Below are 20,244 nucleotides of genomic sequence, written 5' to 3'. Positions count from 1 at the left end.
ATCTAAGGAATGCTCATGTACCTACGACCCAAGTTAAGAAATTACTCAGCCATTTCCCCCCAGCATTTTAATGTGAAAACTTTCAAACCTACAGCAAAGCAAAAAGAATTTTACAGAGACACCTCTCCTCCTAATTCTACCGCTAACACTTTGCTGTACTCTTTATTACATTTCTGTCTACCCATCCTTCTTGTCCTGCATTAATCCATCTTATTTTTTGGATGCATTTCAAAATAAATAGCACACATCTGTAGTCCTCCCCCTAAATGCTTTAGCACATATACCATTAACTAGAATTCAACATTTTTGTCTCCTTCATGTAAAATGAACACACAATGTGTATTAGTTATCATGATTGCATAACGAATTCTCCCCAAACGTAGCAGCCTAAAGCAAAATCAAACTTGTGTTATCATCTATACGGTTTCTGTGGGTCAGGAATTTGGCAGCAGCTTAGCAGGACAGCTGTGGCTCAGGGTCCCTCGTAAGGCTGCAGTCATCTGAAGGCTTGACCTGGGCCGGAGGACCCACTTCCAAGACGGCGTGCTCACATGGCTGTCAGCAGGGGGCCCTGGTTCCTCACCACATGGACCTCCCCAGAGAGTGGCTCGAGCGTTCTCAGGACACGGCAGCTGCTCCTCCTGAGCAAGTGATCCTGGAGGACAAGATGGAAATGGCAACATCTCTTGTGACTAAGCTTCAGAAGTCATGCTCTGTCATTGCTGCAATATCCTGCTGGTTACACGGGGCGTCACCCTCCAGTGTGGGAGAAGACTACACACGGGCCTGAAGACCAGGAGGCGGGGATTATCAGCAGTCATCTTGGAGGCTGGCTACCACAGCCTGCCCTCGGGTCCTCAATGATTCACACTCCTCCTCCTCTCTCCAGAGGCCCCCCAAAATCTCACCCCAGTAACAGCATCGGCTCAAATTCCAGAATCTCGTCTAAATCAAATCCAGGTACAGATGGGGCTCATGGGTGTAGTACCTTACATTCAGCTCATCAAGCACTACTTCCAGAAATCTGAAGACCTCTGAACAAAGGGTCTGTCCCTCACACACCCAGCATATATTGGTGGGACAGACATAGCATAACTGCTACATACACTCCTCTTGTTCCAAAAGAAGAAAAACAGGAAACACACAGGAGTCCCTGGCCCAAAGCAGTTCTGAAGTCCAGCTGGGAAAATATCGGCAGTTCCTTGATTGGGCTTCAGTCGAACTCTTGTCCAGAAATGACTTTCCAGGGCTCTTGGCTCTGCCCGCTGGTCCCTGAGTTCTGCCTTCTGAGTCGTCCTCCCTTTCCTATGAAAGGTGTCCCATGGATGTGGCTGCATAGTTTTATAGCCTGCTTCCTGCCTGTAGAAGCTTGGGGGTCCAGACGCTTCTTTGACTTTTGTGGGTCTCTGTCAGTCTGAGTTGGCAGTGCTTCTTATTGGGGTTCATCCTATTAGGCAAAACCCACACCCACAGATTTTTTTGGACCCAAGCCCTTCCACCATGGACTTCTGCAAAGACTGACAAAGGACCAAAGCTTCTTAGAAGCCCAGTTCTTTGACCGAAGGGTTCTACTGGACACTGCCCTGGATCTGTATTCTTAACAAAGGATTTTACAACCACACCCTCAGCTTCTTCTCTAGACTGTGTTTTCTTGAGAGTGCCCTTGATTTGATCTTTGCCCAGAACCTGTTTCTTACATTTCATTTGCCACCGGGGGAGGCAGGGAATTTTCAAGCCCAGAGCATTGCCCTGGTTTAACAGCCCTTCCTTTAACTGTCTCTCCCCCTCACATTTCACTAAAAGTAGCAAGAAGTAACCAGGCAGCACCTTCCAAGACTCTGTCTGGGACTCTCTCTAGCTAGACCATTCAGCCTCATCACAAACATTTTCTACCTTCCTCTTGACCACAGGCAACGTGTTAGGAACCCTTCTGCCACCACCTAACAAGGATCCCTTAACCCCAGTAACATTTTCCTCACTTTCCTGGAACCCTTCCCTCACTGCCTCCTCAAAGGCCATCGGGCTTCTACTAAGACTATTGAGGCTTTCTCAAAGACTCTTGGCCAAAGTCCTCCAGCTTCTGGCCACTGTTCCATCCCAAACCACTCCACATCGTAGGGTTTTTGTTAAATTTTGCACCACTCCTGGTGCCCAAACCTGTATTTGCTACTTATTGTTGCATAACAAATTACTGCAGGATGTAATGGCCTAAAACAACAGTAAACATTTATTATCTCCTAGTTTCTCTGAGGCAGGAAGTTGGGAATGGCTTAGCTGGGGGATTCTTGCTCAGGATTGTCCATGAGGTGGCAGTAATGGTGGTGGCTGGGCTGTGGTCCTCTGGAGGCTTGTCTGGGGCTGGAGGACCCACCTCTAGGATGGGTCACTCCCATGGCTTTTGGTAAGAGGCCTCAGTTCTTCACTAAGTGAACCTCTCCATACGTTGCTTGAGCATCCTCAAGCTGCCAGCTCCTCCAGACAAGTGGTCCTAGAGAGTGAGGCAGAAGCTGCAATGTCTTTTATGATCTAACCTCAGGAATCAAACTGTGTCATTTCTGCAATATCCTTGGTTACATAGAGAAGCTTTGTTACGGACTGAATTGCATTCCCCCCAAATTCATATGCTGAGGCCTCAATCCCAATATCGCAGAATGTGACCATATATGGAGATAGTGTATTTAAATAGATGATTGGGTGGGCCCTAATCCAAGGGCTGGTGTCCTTGTAAGAAGAGAGAGAGAGACGCCAGGGATGCACGTGCACAGAGAAAAGGGCATGTGAGGACACAGCAGGAAGGTGGCCGTCTGCAAGCCAAGGAGAGAGGCCTGACCCTGCCCACACCTTGATCTTGGACTTCCAGCCTCCAGAACTGTGAGAAAATGAATTTCTTTTGTTAAGACTTCCTATGGTGTTTTGTTATGGCAGCGCAAGCTAACTAATATAAAGTCCATCCAGTATTGGAGAGGATGATGCAAGGGTCTGAATACCAGGAGACAAGAATCAGTGGGGCCATCTTGGAGACTGGCTACCACACCATGAAAGGTGTAGATCTTGAGTGTGCTCATTGAGTTTTGATGGTCGTGTACACCTATGTAACCCAAACTCCTATCAAGATATAGAACATTACCATCACCCCAGAAAGTTCCCTCATGTCCCTGCCCAGTCAATTCCCAGCCCCAGGCCCCAGAGGCACCCACTCTTCTGAATTCTCTTCCCGCCATGGATTAGATATTCCTGTTCTAGAATCTCAAGTACACAGAACCATGTAGTACATGTTCCTTTGTGGAAGGCTTTTTTCACTCAGCACAGTATTTCTGAGATTCATTCATTTTGTTGTATGGATCATGTTCTGTTTTATGAACATATATACAGGGTTTTGGGGGTTGTTTTTTTAATGCGTCCTTTGGACACATGGCACATGGGCTGTTTCTTTTCTTTTTTTCACTCCACCATTTAAATTTTTCCACTGTAATCACCGGTTTCTCCAGTGCCATGTTGAACTTGGGGCTTCTCTAAAGGACTTGCATCCCCCCTGGAGAAATGAAGGATGATTCGTATGGCTTAGATTCCCTCACATCTACCTGGGCTCTATCTCCTCAGCCTCTCAGCCAGGTCTCATGTTTCCAAACGTTTGCCCTCGTTCCCCTGACACACTCCGCGTCCTCAGAAAAGGACTTTCATCTTCCCGTGTCATGGGGAGTTCCTTTCTGTCTGGGCCTCTCTACTGCACGCTTTAGAGAAAACTCTGTGCTCCAGTCCTCCATGCTGTCTCTTGACAGAAAACACCTCTTTTTAAGGGTTCCGAGAAAGCTCTTTCCTCTCTTAGCAAAGCTGGGCTCTTCCAATTAAATTGGTTTACTGTTAGACTGTCACCTTGCTTTAGACTTGAAAAATTCTATTTGAAAACCCAAAGCCAAGGATTTATTTACTGCAGATCAGGTCAGGGTTTCTCAATCTTGGCACAGTGACAGGTGGGTCGCATAACTCCTTGTTGAAGGATCTGTCCTGTCCACTGTAGAGTGTTTAGCAGCATCCCTGACTCCTACCCACCAGAGATACCAGTAGCAACACCACCACCCCCCCCCAACTGTGGTTCTCAAAAATGTCTCCAGACGTTGTCAAAAATGAAAACGTCATTTTGCCTGGGGGAAAAATCACCCTGTTCTAGTTAATACTCATCCTTCCTTTACCACAAGGCAATAAAACGTCAGCTCCAAGGCCAAATCTTAATGGCAAGAGCTCATGGGAGGTGGGGAAGAATTACTGAGAAAAGAAAATATGTGGAGTGATCTATGAAAATAGCATCCTGATTCATATATATATATATATTTTCACAATAATGGGATCATATGAACCTAACATAGGTAACCTTCTTTTTTTTTCCTTTTTTGGCTGTGCCACTCAGCTTGCAGGATCTTTGTTCCCCAGCCAGGGATGGAACCTGTGCCCCCTGCAGTGGAAGCACAGAATCCTAACCACTGGACTGCCAAGGAATTCCCTACCTGTTTTTTAAAATTCAATAATATATCATAAACATCTTCCCACTTCAATACATTGACTGCATAGTGGTTAAAAGCATAGGCTCTGAACCCAACAAACTTAGGTTCATCCCTTGACTCTACCACTTACCAGCTGTGTGTCCTTGAGCAGATGACTTGACGTCTCTGTGCCTCATACCTCTCACGTATAAAATGGAGATGGGAATAATAATGCCTATCTCACTGGGTTGTTATGAAGACGAAATCGTATCCTGAGTGTAAGTGCTGAGCACAGCGCCAGGTGCATAGCGAACATTCAGTAAATATTAAAATATTTAATATTTTAATATTTAAATTTTAATATTTTAATAATTTTAATATTTAAATTTTAAATATTAAAATTTAAAAATTAAGTTATTACCTAACCATGATTGTTATTTAACTTTTATTTACAACTTACAATGTCTGAAAGACACAGTTAAGGTGCACACATACTGCCCCTGCTGCAGACTGGTGATTATTGGAGCGCACCAGGACAGCTGGGGGTTGTTAAAATATTAAAGTAACTTCCCTGCCCTTTGGCCAACAGCTCATGCCCGAAAATTCTTAAAGTGCCTGCGTCCCCATATCCGCCTTCCCACTGCCCCAGCCCTCCCGACCCTCCCTGGGGCTTCTCCCCACTGGGACCTCCGAAGGATCCGGCAGCTAGAGTTAAGCCGGTTTGGTCATACATGGCCCTTAGGTTCTTTCTGATAAATAACAGTAGCCGGTAAAGAAGTTTGGGGCAGGTGAGGTGTAACTGCTCCCGCACCTCCCTGCCTGGGTGTAAGGAAAGCGAGTCTCAGAGCAAATTCTAGCCCCACAAAGACTTTCGGTAAACACACCTTCCCTAATAAAGGGACCCCATCGATCAGCCTGTTCTGTAAGTTTGATGAAGTCCCCCCTCCGGCCATCATCTTGCGGGGAAGGGTCCCTCAAGACAGCCACGACAGGGTTGCAGAGGCAGCCGGAGTCACCCCTAGAGATGGCATCAGATGCCAGAACTCTAAGCTGAGACTGGACAGGGGCCCATTTAGGGTCAGACCCCGTGGCCCTCCCTGGGGACACAGGCCAGGCAGTACCTTCCTCCAGTGGGAGCCGATTTCTTGAGGAATCTGAGAACAGATGAAATCTTCCTCCTGAAAATTCAGTTTCCAAATTGAGATACACAATCAGTGTAAAATAAACCCCAGATTTCAAAGGCTTCATGCCTCGAAGGAAAAGAATATAAAATATCTCCATATTTTTTGTAGATTACGTGTTGAAATGATGCTTTTTAATGTATTGGGTTAAATAAAATTGATCATTAAAAATTCCTCTCTTCTTTTTACCTTTTTAACGTGACTACGAGAAAATTGAAAATTGCATTCTGTAGCTCCCTTTATTTCTCTATCAGGCACTGCTGCTATAGTCAGTTAGGACTTTGCTGCTCAGGATCCAAGAGAGTCAGATGGGGGCAGTGAGCTTCAAATAAAAGTTTTCTAATCATGGACCTAGTTGGGAGGTGGAGGGAGAGAAAATGGGCAGCTGCTGAAGTTCCAGGCCCTTGTGTTCCTCGTGCCCCAGGAAACACTGTGGCCAGGGCTGCTCATTCAACACGCAAGGCTGTGCATTCTCTGGGCACCACAGGCCATCAGCTATGTCCACTAGAGGTTCTGGGGTCCACAAACAGGTTTGAGACCTGGCTGGGGGGCAGGAATCTTTGACTCTAAAATGCATAAATAAAAAATACAGAAGCAAAATGAATAAATGATGAATGTCCACAAACATGACAGTGTGTGCTTCATTCATCATTAATGTTAATACTCATTAAAGTTTCATCACCACTGAAAACAATTTGTTCAGTTTCTCACTTCACAAGAAGATAAGAATGTGCAGTGACTGTCCAGAAACCATAGTCGCTTGGAAATTTAAAATATGCTGCTTGGGCCCAAGTGATCTCACACGTAGAATTATAGAAATCTTTACAAACGTTTCTACACCAATAAAAAGAAATGTATTCAGTGTTGATGTGAGTGAATTGCGAGATGTCTGATGTGATACAGAGTGGGGTCCCCAAACACAATGCCATAATCCCTGAAAGTCATATAAAAAAGTCTTGTAATTCTGGGGTAAATAAGAAAAAAATATAGGAAAGCTTAAATGTCTATCAAGTGGATCCTAGTTAAACACGTTTGGCACACTTGGACAATGGACCACAATGCTACCCTGGAAAAGAACCAAGTACAGCTACAAATACTGACATGGGGAGATGTTTTTGATATTGTTAGCTGAAAAGTAAGCTGGATAAGAATCTCTGTCATGTAAATGCATTTTTGTTTTTTGACAAGATATGACTGCAATAAAAAATATAGCTAATGTTTAGCGCTAAATGCGCTACATGAGGGGTCAGCAAACTTTTCCTGTAAAGAGCCAGATAGTAAATACTTTAGGACTTGTGGGTCACATGGTCTCTGCTGCAACTACTCAGCTCTGCCTTTGTAGCTGGAAAGCAGCCATAAATAATATGTAAATGAATCACTGTGGCTGTGTTGCAATAAAACTTTATTTACAAACATAGGCAGAAGGCCAGATTTGGCCGCAGGGCCATAGTTTGCCAACCCCTGCTCTATATCATTATTCTATTTAATCTCCAGATAGCCCTTTATAACAGAGACTATCAGGGATCCTGAATTATGTATGTGGAAACGAAGGCTTAGAAAGAGCAAATGACTTGCCCAAGGTCATCAGCTCTTATGCGGCATAGAAAAAAGTCTGGAAAGAGGCACACCACAGTGCATCAGTGCAGTTAACGCTGGGGAAGAGAAATGAGGCAGCTCTTACCCTTTCCAGTCCTCCTGTAATGCTTTCAGTGCATAAGTCTCATGAATGTGAAGGTTAATCTGAAAATATTCTTTAAGACTTTGGGGAAACTCACAGTCTCCTCTGCATTCTCTGTTGATCTTGTGTGTTAGTGTGGACCAACGCGGCGGAACTGTCGGAACAATCAGTGGCCGAGGAAATTCCTGGGGCAGAGCCCTACAGAGAAATTTTTGTGGACCAGGACCTGTCCCAGCACGATAAGGTGAGGGGTCTTGGGGAAGCACAGAGCTACAGCAGCAAGAGGGACCATGGAGAGATTGCCACTGCCTCTTGTTCTCTGTGTCTCAAGGACTGTCCCTTTTTCCTACTTCCAAGAAACCACCTCTTCCTCCCAAGACATTCAGCCAGGTTTGGCCACTGCTCATTTTATCCCAAATAACATCTACAACTACAAGGTACTGAGCACCTACTGTGTGCTGGGCCATGTCCTGTGCACTTGACATTTATTAGCTCGTTAATCTTCACCAACTTCAAAATAGATTTTATCAGCCTCACTTTGCAGATGAGGAAACTGAAGCTCAGAGAGGTTCAGTGATGTGTTCACGGCTGCCCAGTGCAAGGAGCAGTGTTAGGATTCAAAGCGAGGTCTGGTTAGCTTCTCAGCGGGTACTTCTAACTCCCACACAGTAATCACTTGGTCAACCTTCAGTGATGGAACAGTGATGCAAAAACACGTTCCTAGCAGGAGGAATTGAGCCCTGAAGTCAGGGAGGCCTGGGCCAAGAGACTCGTTAAAGAACCAGAGAGGTTTAAAGCAGGGATGCAAGCAGAACAGGTGGATTCAAGCCATCCTGGGAAGGGCCCAGGTCAATTTCTCCCCACTTAGACACGACTCGAAAGTTACTCTAAAAGAAGCAGTCTATAATATCTCGCTTTCCTTCAGGGCCAGGGCCTGCTCCTGCAGCAATTCTCAGAGTTTGTGAGGAGGAGACCTACCTGGGGTTCTTGTCAGACACGGAAATCCAAACCTTCAGGAGGCAGGGGGTTCCAACCCAGGCATCCTGGGACCAGACTCTGAAAAATGTTGCAGAAAGGCGAGAAGCCACGCTCAGATTCTGTATTTATCGCTGTGTAACAAGCCATCCCAAAACTTAGCGGCTTCAAACAGCAATTCATTATTCCCCAGAATCTATGGGTTGACCTGGAAGGTTCCTTTGCTCGCGTCCCCTGGCCTCACTCATGCGGCCTCAGTCAGCCGCTGGCTTGGCCAGTTTGGTGGTCGGTCTCCATTGGCCTCCTTCCCACATCTAGGGCCTCAGCCAGGATGCCTGGACTGGTGCGCCCCTTTGTGCATGTGGTTTTTCATCACAGCACGGTGGTCTCGGGGTTCCCAGGGGGCCAGAGCAGAAGCTGCACAGCCTGTAAGAACTTGCCTGGAGATCATGCAGCATCACTTCCACTCCATTCCGTTGGTTAAAGCAAGTCATGGGGCCAGCCCAGACTAGAGGGTGGGGAAATAGACTGGATGGCAAAACTGCAAAGTATTTGTTGCCATTTTTCAACCTGCCTCAATTTTAACTTGGAAATATAGTGCAACCACTATAATTTTTTCTATTTATAGAAAATTTTTATAAGCCATTTATCATTTTTTCTATTTATAATAGAAAGAATTCTTTCTCTTTATAAGCCATTTCTACCCTAACTTGCCAGGACTCCTTCAAGTGACAATAAACAAATTAGCTTGAGGGGGAGCATCGATTAGCTCAACTTATTGGAAAATTTAAAGGACCACTAGCTTCAGGTATGGCTAGATCCAGGAGCTTGAATAATGTCATCAGAACACCTCCTCACTACCAACCTCTCCCCTCTGTTTCCCTCAGAGTCTGGCTTTCTACATGACGCTGGCTTTGTGTGTCAGAAAAGACAAACTCAGGCAAACAAGCCTACATATTTAAAGTTTATGATCCAAAAGAAGGCAAGATGCTCTCCCTCTGTAATCGATGTGTGAAATCTCTGATTGACCAGCTTGGGCCACATGCACATGGGGAGGTGGGACAGGAAGGAGCAGGGCACATGACTGACAATCCTACCCAGACCCCATGGAAGGAGGAACGCTCCCTCCAGAAGGGCAAGGGGACCCTCACCAGGAAAGCAGAACCCACAGCTGTCCACTGCCCTCTGCAAACTTCTTATATTCCAGCACTGGCACGGGGCCTGGCACTTAGTTGCTGCCCGATGAATGTTTGTTGCATGAAAAATGAATAAGCACCTGGCTGATCATAACAGGGTGAAACAGGGGAAACTGCCCAGGAGTAGGGAATATGTCTGATGCTCTCTCTTGAAGTTTTGCCACCAACTTTCACAAGGACCCAAAGGAAGGCCCCTGGCAGCAGCTGGCAATGTCAGACAGGCTTTCTCATGAGCAAGACCCTGTCCTTCCCCAGGTCACGGAGCTAGCAGGTCGTGAGGCTGACTGGATGGCTCTCCTGGGAATGAGCTGGCCCAGAAATTGCCCATTTACCTCCTCCCGTGACTGCTTTGGAAAAGGCCTCTGGGGAATTTTTTCTTCTTCTTCTTCTTCAGTTTTTCTGACATTTTATTGATAACGTCTGGTGAGAAGTTTGGGGGAATTTTTTTTTCCTTTTTTGGAAAACCTAACCAATTCTTTGGCTGCAGAGCTTTATCACTGGAGAGATGGAGGACAGGGTTAATTATACCTGTGGGTACAGTCTACCAGCAATTTTGTTTTTCCAGCCGAAAGTTGACATGAGCCCATGCAAATAAATCAGTATTCCTGTCTCATTTACTTTCCAGATTGAGTTACCTGGAAAAAATTCATACATGAATAGCCAAAAGAGGCAGGAAATATTAGAAGAGAGGAAAGGGAAAACAAATAGTTCAGAATGTTTTAAGTTAAAACAAATAACCCTCATTATAGGCAGAATGTGGTCAAACAGAATGTTGTTTTCCTAACTACCTTTCCTAGGTCCCCAGTGTGCTAGGCTATATATTATAAATGAAAACACTCTAAGTAAACTTTCTAGCAACAAAAGTTCCCAAGTGGGATGGTTGTTCTTAATATGAAAGTCTAATTCTCGGGGAAAGGAAAGTTTCCGTACCTGTGAGGTATAGACATCCATTACAGGAGTCTATATACACTTACCTCATTTTAACCCAATTCTTGTCTCTATGAGATTTTCGAAGTGACAGAGATAGCCTTGAAAGTCTGCTTTTTCCCTCCCTGCCTGCCCTCACCTTCCCAAAGAATGATACCATATTTTTCCTGTCTTTCTTTAAATGGGCTCAGCCTTACACCCAGACCCACACCTAGTAAATTTCCCATCTGGCCTCCACCCAGGATGAAATAATTCTGCTGCTGGGAAAAGAAGTCAGCCGTCTCTCCGATTTTGAACTTGAATCTAAATACAAAGACACCGTGATAGCAAGCCTGCAGAACCAAGTGGCCAACCTGAGCCAGAAGCTGTTGGAAACAGCTGCCTCCAGGCAGAAGGAGAGGGTGATCCCGCCCAAGTTTCAGGTTCTGCATGAAGAGGACGATGCCCAACAGAGAGAGATCCAGAGCTTGAAAAACCAGGTAGGGCTCAGAGACAAGTGGGTCGGGGCCTTGGGGTCACAACACAGGGTGACAGCTCTCAGGTAGAGCCTGGGGGGAGCCACCCGGGTAGTTAGAAATGGGCAGTGAGCACAGCATGGTGAGGAGTACAGTTCCAGGGAGTGGAGGGTTGGCAAGTTTCTAGCCTTGTAAGAACAATATTAGATTTGATTAAGTGCCTACCATGTTCAGGCCCTGGTGCAGGTGCTTTGGGTGCATTAGCTTATTTATTTATTTACTTACTTATTTAATTTATTTATTTAATTTATTTATTTATGGCTGCATTGGGTCTTCGTTGCTGTGCACGGGCTTTCTCTAGTTGCAGTGAGCAGGGTCTACTCTTCACTGTGGTGCATGGGCTTCTCATTGCAGTGGCTTCTCTTGCTGCAGACCATGGGCTCTAGGCACGTGGGCCTCAGTAGTTGCAGCATGAGGGCTTCAGTAGCTGTGGCTCGCGGACTCTAGAGTGTAGGCTCAGTAGTTGTGGCCCACGGGCATAGTTTCTCCACAGCATGTGGGATCTTCCTGGACCAGGGCTCGAACTCCTGTCCCCTGCATTGGCAGGGGGATTCTTAACCACTGCACCATGAGGGAAGTCCCCTCATTAGCTATTTAAACCTCAGTCTTCTGACACATGCCATTCTACAGATGAGGAGACTGAGGCACGCTCAGAGATGCCCAGAAGCTTGTTACAGCTTGCACAGCAAGTGAGAGACAGTGATGTGATTTGGGCTCAGCTCTGCCACCTTGTACACCTCATGCTTTCACATCCACTTTGCATTTCCACCCAACTCCTGTCGCTTCAGTGACCACTTCTCACACCCACCCGGACCCAGCCAGAAAGAGCTGGAGATGGGGAGAAGGAACCCCACAGTGTTCCAAACACTGAGGCCTTTATCAAACCCTGAAGGCAGCTGCTGGTTCATTTATAGGGAATTTCACCAAAAAATCTCCACCCAGAATGTCTGGGTTTACCAGTCAACTTCCTTCCTCCTGAAACTAAATCCAAAAGAAAAAAAAATTTTTTTTTAAGTTTTAAAGAACTACTTTAAAATTGGCCACTGATCTTGTACATAAATTATATCTCAACAACGTTGATAAAAAAGCAATTGGTCATTGATGAATTTTGGCCTCAGTGCATAATTCTGCTTAAAACCGTAGTCAGATTTGGTTCAACATGACGGAGTAGAAGGACATGCTGTCACTCCCTCTTTCGAGAACACTGGAATCACAACTAACTGCTGAACAATCATCGACAGGAAGACACTGGAACTCACCAAAAAAGATACCCCACATGCAAAGACAAAGGAGAAGGCGCAAAGAGACAGTAGGAGGGGCGCAAACCCAATAAAATCAAATCCCATCACTGCTGGGTGGGTGACTCACAAACTGGAGAACACTTATACCACAGAAGTCCACCCACTGGAGTGAAGGTTCTGAGCCCCACGTCAGGCTTCCCAACCTGGGGGTCCAGCAATGGGAGGAGGAATTCCTAGAGACTCAGACTTTGAAGGCTAGTGGGATTTGATTGCAGGACTTTGGCAGGACTGGGGGAAAGAGCGATTACACTCCTGGAGGGCACACACAAAGTAGTATGTGCATTGGGACCCAGGGGAAGGAGCAGTGACCCCTATAGGAGACTGAACCAGACCTACCTGCTAGTGTTGGAGGGTCTCCTGCAGAGGCGGGAGGCAGCTGTGGCTCACCAAGGGACAAGGACACTGGCAGCAGAAGTTCTGGGAAGTATTCCTTGGCATGAGCCCTCCCAGAGTCTGCCATTAGCCCCAACATAGAGCCCAGGTAGGCTCCAGTGTTGGGTCACTTCAGGCCAAACAACTAACAGGGAGGGAACCCAGACCCACCCATCAGCAGACAAGCAGATTAAAGTTTTACTGAGCTCTGCCTACCAATGCCACAGCCAGCTCTACCCACCACCAGTCCCTCCTATCAGGAAACTTCCACAAGCCTCTTAGATAGCCTCATCCACCAGAGGGCAGACAGCAGCAACAAGAAGAACTACAATCCTGCAGCTTGTGGAACAAAAACAATATTCACAGAAAGACAGAAAAGATGAAAAGGCAGAGGGCCATGTAACAGATGAAGGAACAAGGTAAAACCCCAGAAAACAACTAAATGAAATGGAGATAGGCAACCTTCCAGAAAAAGAATTCAGAATAATGATAGTGAAGATGATCCTGGACCTCAGAAAAAGAATGGAGGCAAAGATCGAGAAGATGCAAGAAATGTTTAACAAAGATCTAGAAGAATTCAAGAATAAACAAACAGAGATGAACAATACAATAACTGAAAAAAAAACACACTAGAAGGAATCAATAGAATAACTGAGGCAAAAGAACGGATAAGTGACCTGGAAGACAGAATGGTGGAATTCACTGCTGCGGAACAGAATAAAGAAAAAAGAATGAAAAGAAATGAAGACAGCTTAAGAGACCTCTGGGACAACATTAAACACAACAACGTTCACATTATACGGGTCCCAGAAGGAGAAGAGAGAGAGAAAGGACCCGAGAAGATATTGAAGAGATTATAGTCAAAAACTTCCCGGGGCTTCCCTGGTGGCGCAGTGGTTGGGAGTCTGCCTGCCAATGCAGGGGACACGGGTTCGAGCCCTGGTCTGGGAAGATCCCGCATGCCGCGGAGCAACTAGGCCCGTGAGCCACAACTACTGAGCCTGCGCGTCTGGAGCCTGTGCTCCGCAACAAGAGAGGCCGCGATACTGAGAGGCCCACGCACCGCGATGAAGAGTGGTCCCCGCTTGCCACAACTAGGAGAAGCCCTCGCACAGAAACGAAGACCCAACACAGCAAAAATAAATTAAAAAAAAAAAAACAAAAAAAACAAAAAAAAAACTTCCCTAACATCGGAAAGGAAATAGCCACCCAAGTCCAGGAAGCACAGAGAGTCCCATACAGGAGAAACCCAAGGAGAAACACACCGAGACACATCGTAATCAACTTGGCAAAAATTAAAGAAAAATTATTGACAGCAGCAAGGGAAAAATGACAAATAACATACAAGGGAACTCCCAGAAGGTTAACAGCTGATTTCTCAGCAGAAACTCTACCAACCAGAAGGGAGTGGCATGATATACTTAAAGTGATGAAAGGGAAGAACCTACAACCAAGATTACTCTACCCAGCAAGGATCTCATTGAGATTCGATGGAGAAATCAAAAGCTTGACAGACAAGCAAAAGCTAAGAGAATTGAGCACCACCAAACCAGCTCTACAACAAATGTTAAAGGAACTTCTCTAAGTGGGAAACACAAGAGAAGAAAAGGACCTACAGAAACAAACCCAAAACAATTAAGAAAATGGTCATAGAAACATACATATCGATAATTACCTTAAACGTGAATGGATCAAATGCTCCAACCAAAAGACACAGGGTTGCTGAAAGGATACAAAAACAAGACCCATCTATATGCTGTCTCCAGGCGACCCACTTCAGACCTAGGGACACATACAGACTGAAAGTGAGGGGATGGAAAAAGATATTCCATGCAAATGGAAATCAAAGGAAAGCTGGAGTAGCAATACTCATATCAGGTAAAATACACTTTAAAATAAAGAATGTTACAAGAGACAAGGAAGGACACTACGTAATGATCAAGGCATCAATCCAAGAGGAAGATATAACAATTATAAATATATATGCACCCAACATAGGAACACCTCAATACAAAAGGCAATCGCTAACAGCTCTAAAAGAGGAAATCAACAGTAACACAATAATAGTGGGGGACTTGAACACCTCACTTACACCAATGGACAGATCATCCAAAGAGAAAATTAATAAGGAAACACAAGCTTTAAATGACACAATAGACCAGATAGATTTAATTGGTATTTGTAGGACATTCCGTCCAAAAACAGCAGATTGCACTTTCTTCTCAAGTGCGCACGGAACATTTTCCAGGATAGGTCACGTTTTGGGTCACAAATCAAGCCTCAGGAAATTTAAGAAAATTAAAATCATATCAAGCATCTTTTCTGACCACAACGCTATGAGATTAGAAATGAATTACAGGGAAAAACCTGTAAAAAAAACAAACACATAGAGGCTAAACAGTATGTTACTAAATAACCAAGAGATCACTGAAGAAATCAAAGAGGAAATCAAAAAATACCTTGAGATAAATGACAATGAAAACACGACTATCCAAAACCTATGGGATGCAGCAAAAGCATCCCATAGTTCTAAGAGGGAAGTTCATAGCTATACAAGCCTACCTCAAGAAACAAGAAAAATCTCAAATAAACAATCTAACGTTACACCTAAAGGAACTAGAGAAAGAAGAACAAACAAAACCCAAAGTGAGCAGAAGGCAAGAAATCATAAAGATCAGAGCAGAAATAAATGAAATAGAAACAAAGAAAACAATAGCAAAGATCAATAAAACTAAAAGATGGTTCTTTGAGGAGTTAAACAAAATTGATAAACCATTAGCCAGACTCATCAAGAAAAAGAGGGAGAGGACTCAAATCAATAAAATTAGAAAGGAAAAAGAAGTTACAACAGACACTGCAGAAATACAAAGCATCCTAAGAGACAACTACAAGCAACTCTCTGCCAATAAAATGGACAACCTGGAAGACATGAACAAATTCTTAGAAAGTTATAACCTTTCAAGTCTGAACCAGGAAGAAATAGAAAATATGAACAGACCAATCACAAGTAATGAAATTGAAACTGTGATTAAAAATCTTCCAACAAACAGAAGTCCAGGACCAGAAGGCTTCACAGGTGAATTCTATCAAACATTTAGAGACGAGCTAACACCCATCCTTCTCAAACTCTTCCAAAAAATTGCAGAGGAAGGAACACTCCCAAACTCATTCTCTGAGGCCACCATCACCCTGATACCAAAACCAGACAAAGATACTACAAAAAAAGAAAATTACAGACCAATATCACTGATGAATATAGATGCAAAAATCCTCAACAAAATACTAGCAAACAGAATCCAGCAACACATTAAAAGGATCATACACCATGATCAAGTGGGATTTATCCCAGAGAGGCAAGGATTCTTCAATATATGCAAATCAATCAATGTGATACACCATATTAACAAATTGAAAAAGAAAAACCATATGATCAGCTCAATGGATGCAGAAAAAGCTTTTGACAAAATTCAACTCTGATTTATGATAAAAACTCTCCAGAAAGTGGGCATAGAGGGAACCTACTTCACCATAGTAAAGGCCATATATGACAAAGCCACAGCAAACATCATTCTCAATGGTGAAAAACTGAAAGCATTTCCTCTAAGATCAGGAACAAGACAAGGATGTCCACTCTCACTACTATTCTTCAACATAGTTTTGGAAGTCCTAGCCACAGCAATCAGTGAAGAAAAAGCAATAAAAGGTATCCAAATTGAAAAAGAAGAAGTAAAACTGTCACTGTTTGCAGATGACAGGATACTCTACAGAGAGAATCCTAAAGATGCCACCAGAAATCTACTAGAGCTAATCAATGAACTTGGTAAAGTTGCAGGACACAAAATGAATGCACAGAAATCTCTTGCATTCCTATACACTAATGATGAAAAATCTGAAAGAGAAATTAAGGAAACACTCTCATGTACCACTGCAACCAAAAAATACAATACCTAGGAATAAACCTACCTAGGGAGACAAAGACCTGTATGCAGAAAACTGTAAGACACTGATGAAAGCAATTAAAGATGATAGCAACAGATGGAGAGATATACCATGTTCTTGGATTGGAAGCATCAATATTGTGAAAATGACTCTACTACCCAAAGCAATCTACAGATTCAATGCAATCCCTATCAAATTACCAATGGCATTTTTTAGAGAACTAGAACAGAAAAGCTTAAAATTTGTGTGGAGAGAAAAAAGGCCCCGAATAGCCAAAGCAGTCTTGAGGGAAAAAAATGGAGATGGAGGAATCAGACTCCCTAACTTCAGCCTATACTACAAAGCCACACTAATCAAGACAATATGGTACTGGCACAAAAACAGAAATATAGGTCAGTGGAACAGAATAGAAAGCCCAGAGATAAACCCACACACCTATGGTCAACTAATCTATGACAAAGGAGTCAAGGATATACAGTGGAGAAAAGACAGTCTCTTCAATAAGTGGTGCTGGGAAAACTGGACAGCTACATGTAAAAGAATGAAATTAGAACACTCCCTAACGCCATACACAAAAATAAACTCAAAACGGATTAGAGACCTAAATGTAAGACCAGACACTCTAAAATTCTTAGAGGAAAACATAGGAAGAACACTCTTTGACATAAATCACAGCAAGATATTTTTTGATCCACTTCCTAGAGTAATGGAAATAAATACCAAAATAAACAAATGGGACCTAATGAAAATTCAAAGCTTTTGCACAGCAAAGGAAACCATAAACAGGATGAAAAGACAACCCTCAGACTGGGGGAAAATATTTGCAAAGGAAGCAACTGACAAATGATTAATATCCAAAATATATAAAGAGCTCATGCAGCTCAATATTAAAAAAACAAACAACCCAATCCAAAAATGGGCAGAAGACCTAAATAGACGTTTCTCCAAAGAAGATATACCGCTGGCCAAGAAGCACATGAAAAGCTGCTCAACATCATTAATTATTAGAGAAATGCAAATCAAAACTGCAATGAGGTATCACCTCACACCAGTTAGAATGGGCATCATCAGAAAATCTACAAACAACAAATTCTGGAGAAGGTGTGGAGAAAAGGGGACCGTCTTGCACTGTTGGTGGGAATGTAAATTGATAGAGCCACTATGGAGAACAGTATGGAAGTTCCTTAAAAAACTAAAAATAGAATTACCATAGGACCCAGCAATCCCACTACTGGGCATATACCTAGAGAAAACCATAATTCAAAAAGCCACATGCACCCCAATGTTCATTGCAGTACTATTTACAATAGCCAGATCATGGAAGCAACCTAAATGCCCATCGACGGACGAATGGTTAAAGAGGAAGTGGTACATATATACAATGGAATATTACTCAGCCATAAAAAGGAACAAAATTGGGTCATTTGTAGAGACGTGGATGCATCTAGAGACTGCCATACAGAGTGAAGTAAGTCAGAAAGAGAAGAACAAATATCCTATATTAACGCATATATGTGGAACCTAGAAAAATGGTAAAGATGAACCAGTTTGCAGAGCAGAAATGGAGACACACATGTAGAGAACGAACGTATGGACACCAAGGGGGGAAAGCGGCAGGGGGTGGGGGTGGTGGTATGATGAATTGAGAGATTGGGATTTACATGTATACACTGATGTGTATAAAATGGGTGACTAATAAGAAAAATATAAATAAATAAATAAACATTTTTTAAAAAGAGAGAGAAAAAAAAAAAACGTAGTCAGTGCTTGGGGGCCCTTGTTCTCTTGTTCTCTGTTTACTGTCTTTCCCTCTGTAACCGATTCTAGGTACACAGTTTCAATCCTAGAAATGGTGCTGTAGAAAGGACACAGATTGTGTATGGTGAACCTAGGAGATTCTAGCAGGAAACTGTAAGCTCCATGAAGGCAAAGGTTGGGCCCAGTAACCTTCTAGAACTCTGTTAGGACCGTGTCTGTTTGTTTGTTCTTTATTCATCCATCCATCCATCCGTCCATTAATCCAAAGAAATATTTTGGGGGGCCTATCCCATGCCATGCCCTCTTCCAGGCTCTGAGAATTCAGCAGAGAACAAGACAGACATGATCCTTCCCCCTGTTATGCTCTAGTGAGGGAGACAGAAAAAACAAGTCAACAAATACATGCTCTAATATTTAAATGAACTAATGACTCTCCTTCAAACCTGGTTTTGAAAAAACAATGAAAGTAACAGGTCCTGTAGGAATTATTAGTGCAAACAGCTACCTTGACAGGTAGCTGACACATTAATGAGCATCTTTTTCTTGAACTGAACCCAATTTTGCTGAAATATTCCTTTCAGTTATTCTCCCATTTCAGAGCTTTCCTGAGAAAATGACATGTCTTTTTCAGCTACATGGATGAGGCTGAATTATTCCCACATACCTTTTTTATTTTTGGCCATACCACGCGGCTTGCAGGATCTTAGTTCCCTGACCAGGGATCAAATCCAGGCCTCCAGCAGTGGAAGCACAGAGTCCTAACCACTGGACTGCCAGGGAATTCCCCACATACCTTTTTTTAAATAATTGAAATATATTTGACATAGAATATTATATAATTTCCACATATCTTTGAATATCAGCTGGTCCCAATTTGAGTTTTATTTAAAGTGGCTGCCGATATCTGGGGGAAAAATGTTTTTTTACAAAGAAATTATCTAGAAATAATTACACTGATGCATCATGCTCTTGCCTCCCCTACCACTGGAGCCTCACTTATAACTGAAGAAGAATATTTTATAGCAAGGCATATATGAACCAGAGGCTCCATCGGTTTGAACTCAAATCGAGTTTCATCCACTGACATTTTAGTTTCTTAACTATTCTACTGCCTGCAGAGCATTCCTCCAGAAGTATAAGCCACATGGCAGGTTGATTTATGGTTCTGATTACTTTATGTGTTTTCCCTGGTCCCCGAAGGTGTGTGCATAATGATTTGCTCTCAGAGATCTTCGATCCGCTACAATATCACTAGAAAATTCTTACCTCCATGTGCTCTTATACGCCTGTGCTAATTAGAAGCCAAATTATCATCCTGAAACAATCACTCCTCCTAGCACTCTTAACTTTCTTATGATTCAGTGCCCATTTTATTACACAGCTTAACAGACATTAAACATCTTGGAATTTATGCCATTACAAACAATATGGATATTTACTTTGATAGTAAAAGTATCAAAGAGGTTTGAAGACTCTTTGGAGTTTTCCAGCAATCCGAAATCCTAAAACTCTGACACTCAGATTGAAATATTTTCAATCTGTCAAAACCACTGGAGTCTTAGAGGGGAACGTATGTTTTCCCTTCTGGAAGTTTGTCTCTGTGTGTTCTATCTCTGGTATCATGCAAATAAAAGCATTAAGCTGAGAAGAGCTTACAAACACTTTCAGTGTTCCAAGGACCTTTTATGGAAAAGTTGTATTTCCCCCCAACAGAGAAAAGTAAGATGTGAAAGAATTTTTTCACTGAAAGTTTCCAAAGCACAAACATGCAAAAGTATAGCCTTGGGGAGAGTGGGGGTCAGAGTGGCCTGTGTCCCCGCAACTTCTAGCATAGACCCCCCCCAATAATGTCTCAGGTGCCCCAGGGAAAAAGTAAGTGTAACTGCCCCAAATGTCCTAGACTCTGAACCATGATGGTGTATGA

The 20,244-nt window shown here is 43.4% G+C and overlaps 1 protein-coding gene across 1 annotated transcript in view; it reads left to right on the top strand.

The window, feature by feature from the left end:
• The window catches only part of LOC309808836 (forkhead-associated domain-containing protein 1-like), a gene marked incomplete at both ends in the record, with an annotated part of 87,951 nt that overhangs the window by 37,920 nt on the left and 29,787 nt on the right, over positions 1-20,244 (top strand). The window contains 2 exons of the mRNA XM_082629409.1: positions 7,472-7,581; positions 10,678-10,914. Of these exons, the coding sequence (XP_082485535.1) occupies positions 7,472-7,581; positions 10,678-10,914 (347 nt within the window). The remainder of the gene's footprint in view (positions 1-7,471; positions 7,582-10,677; positions 10,915-20,244) is intronic.

This window comes from Mesoplodon mirus (assembly GCF_964341445.2).
Source record: "Mesoplodon mirus genome assembly, chromosome: 7".
Classification (NCBI taxonomy): domain Eukaryota; kingdom Metazoa; phylum Chordata; class Mammalia; order Artiodactyla; family Ziphiidae; genus Mesoplodon; species Mesoplodon mirus.
This window is presented reverse-complemented; position numbering and strand designations above follow the sequence as displayed.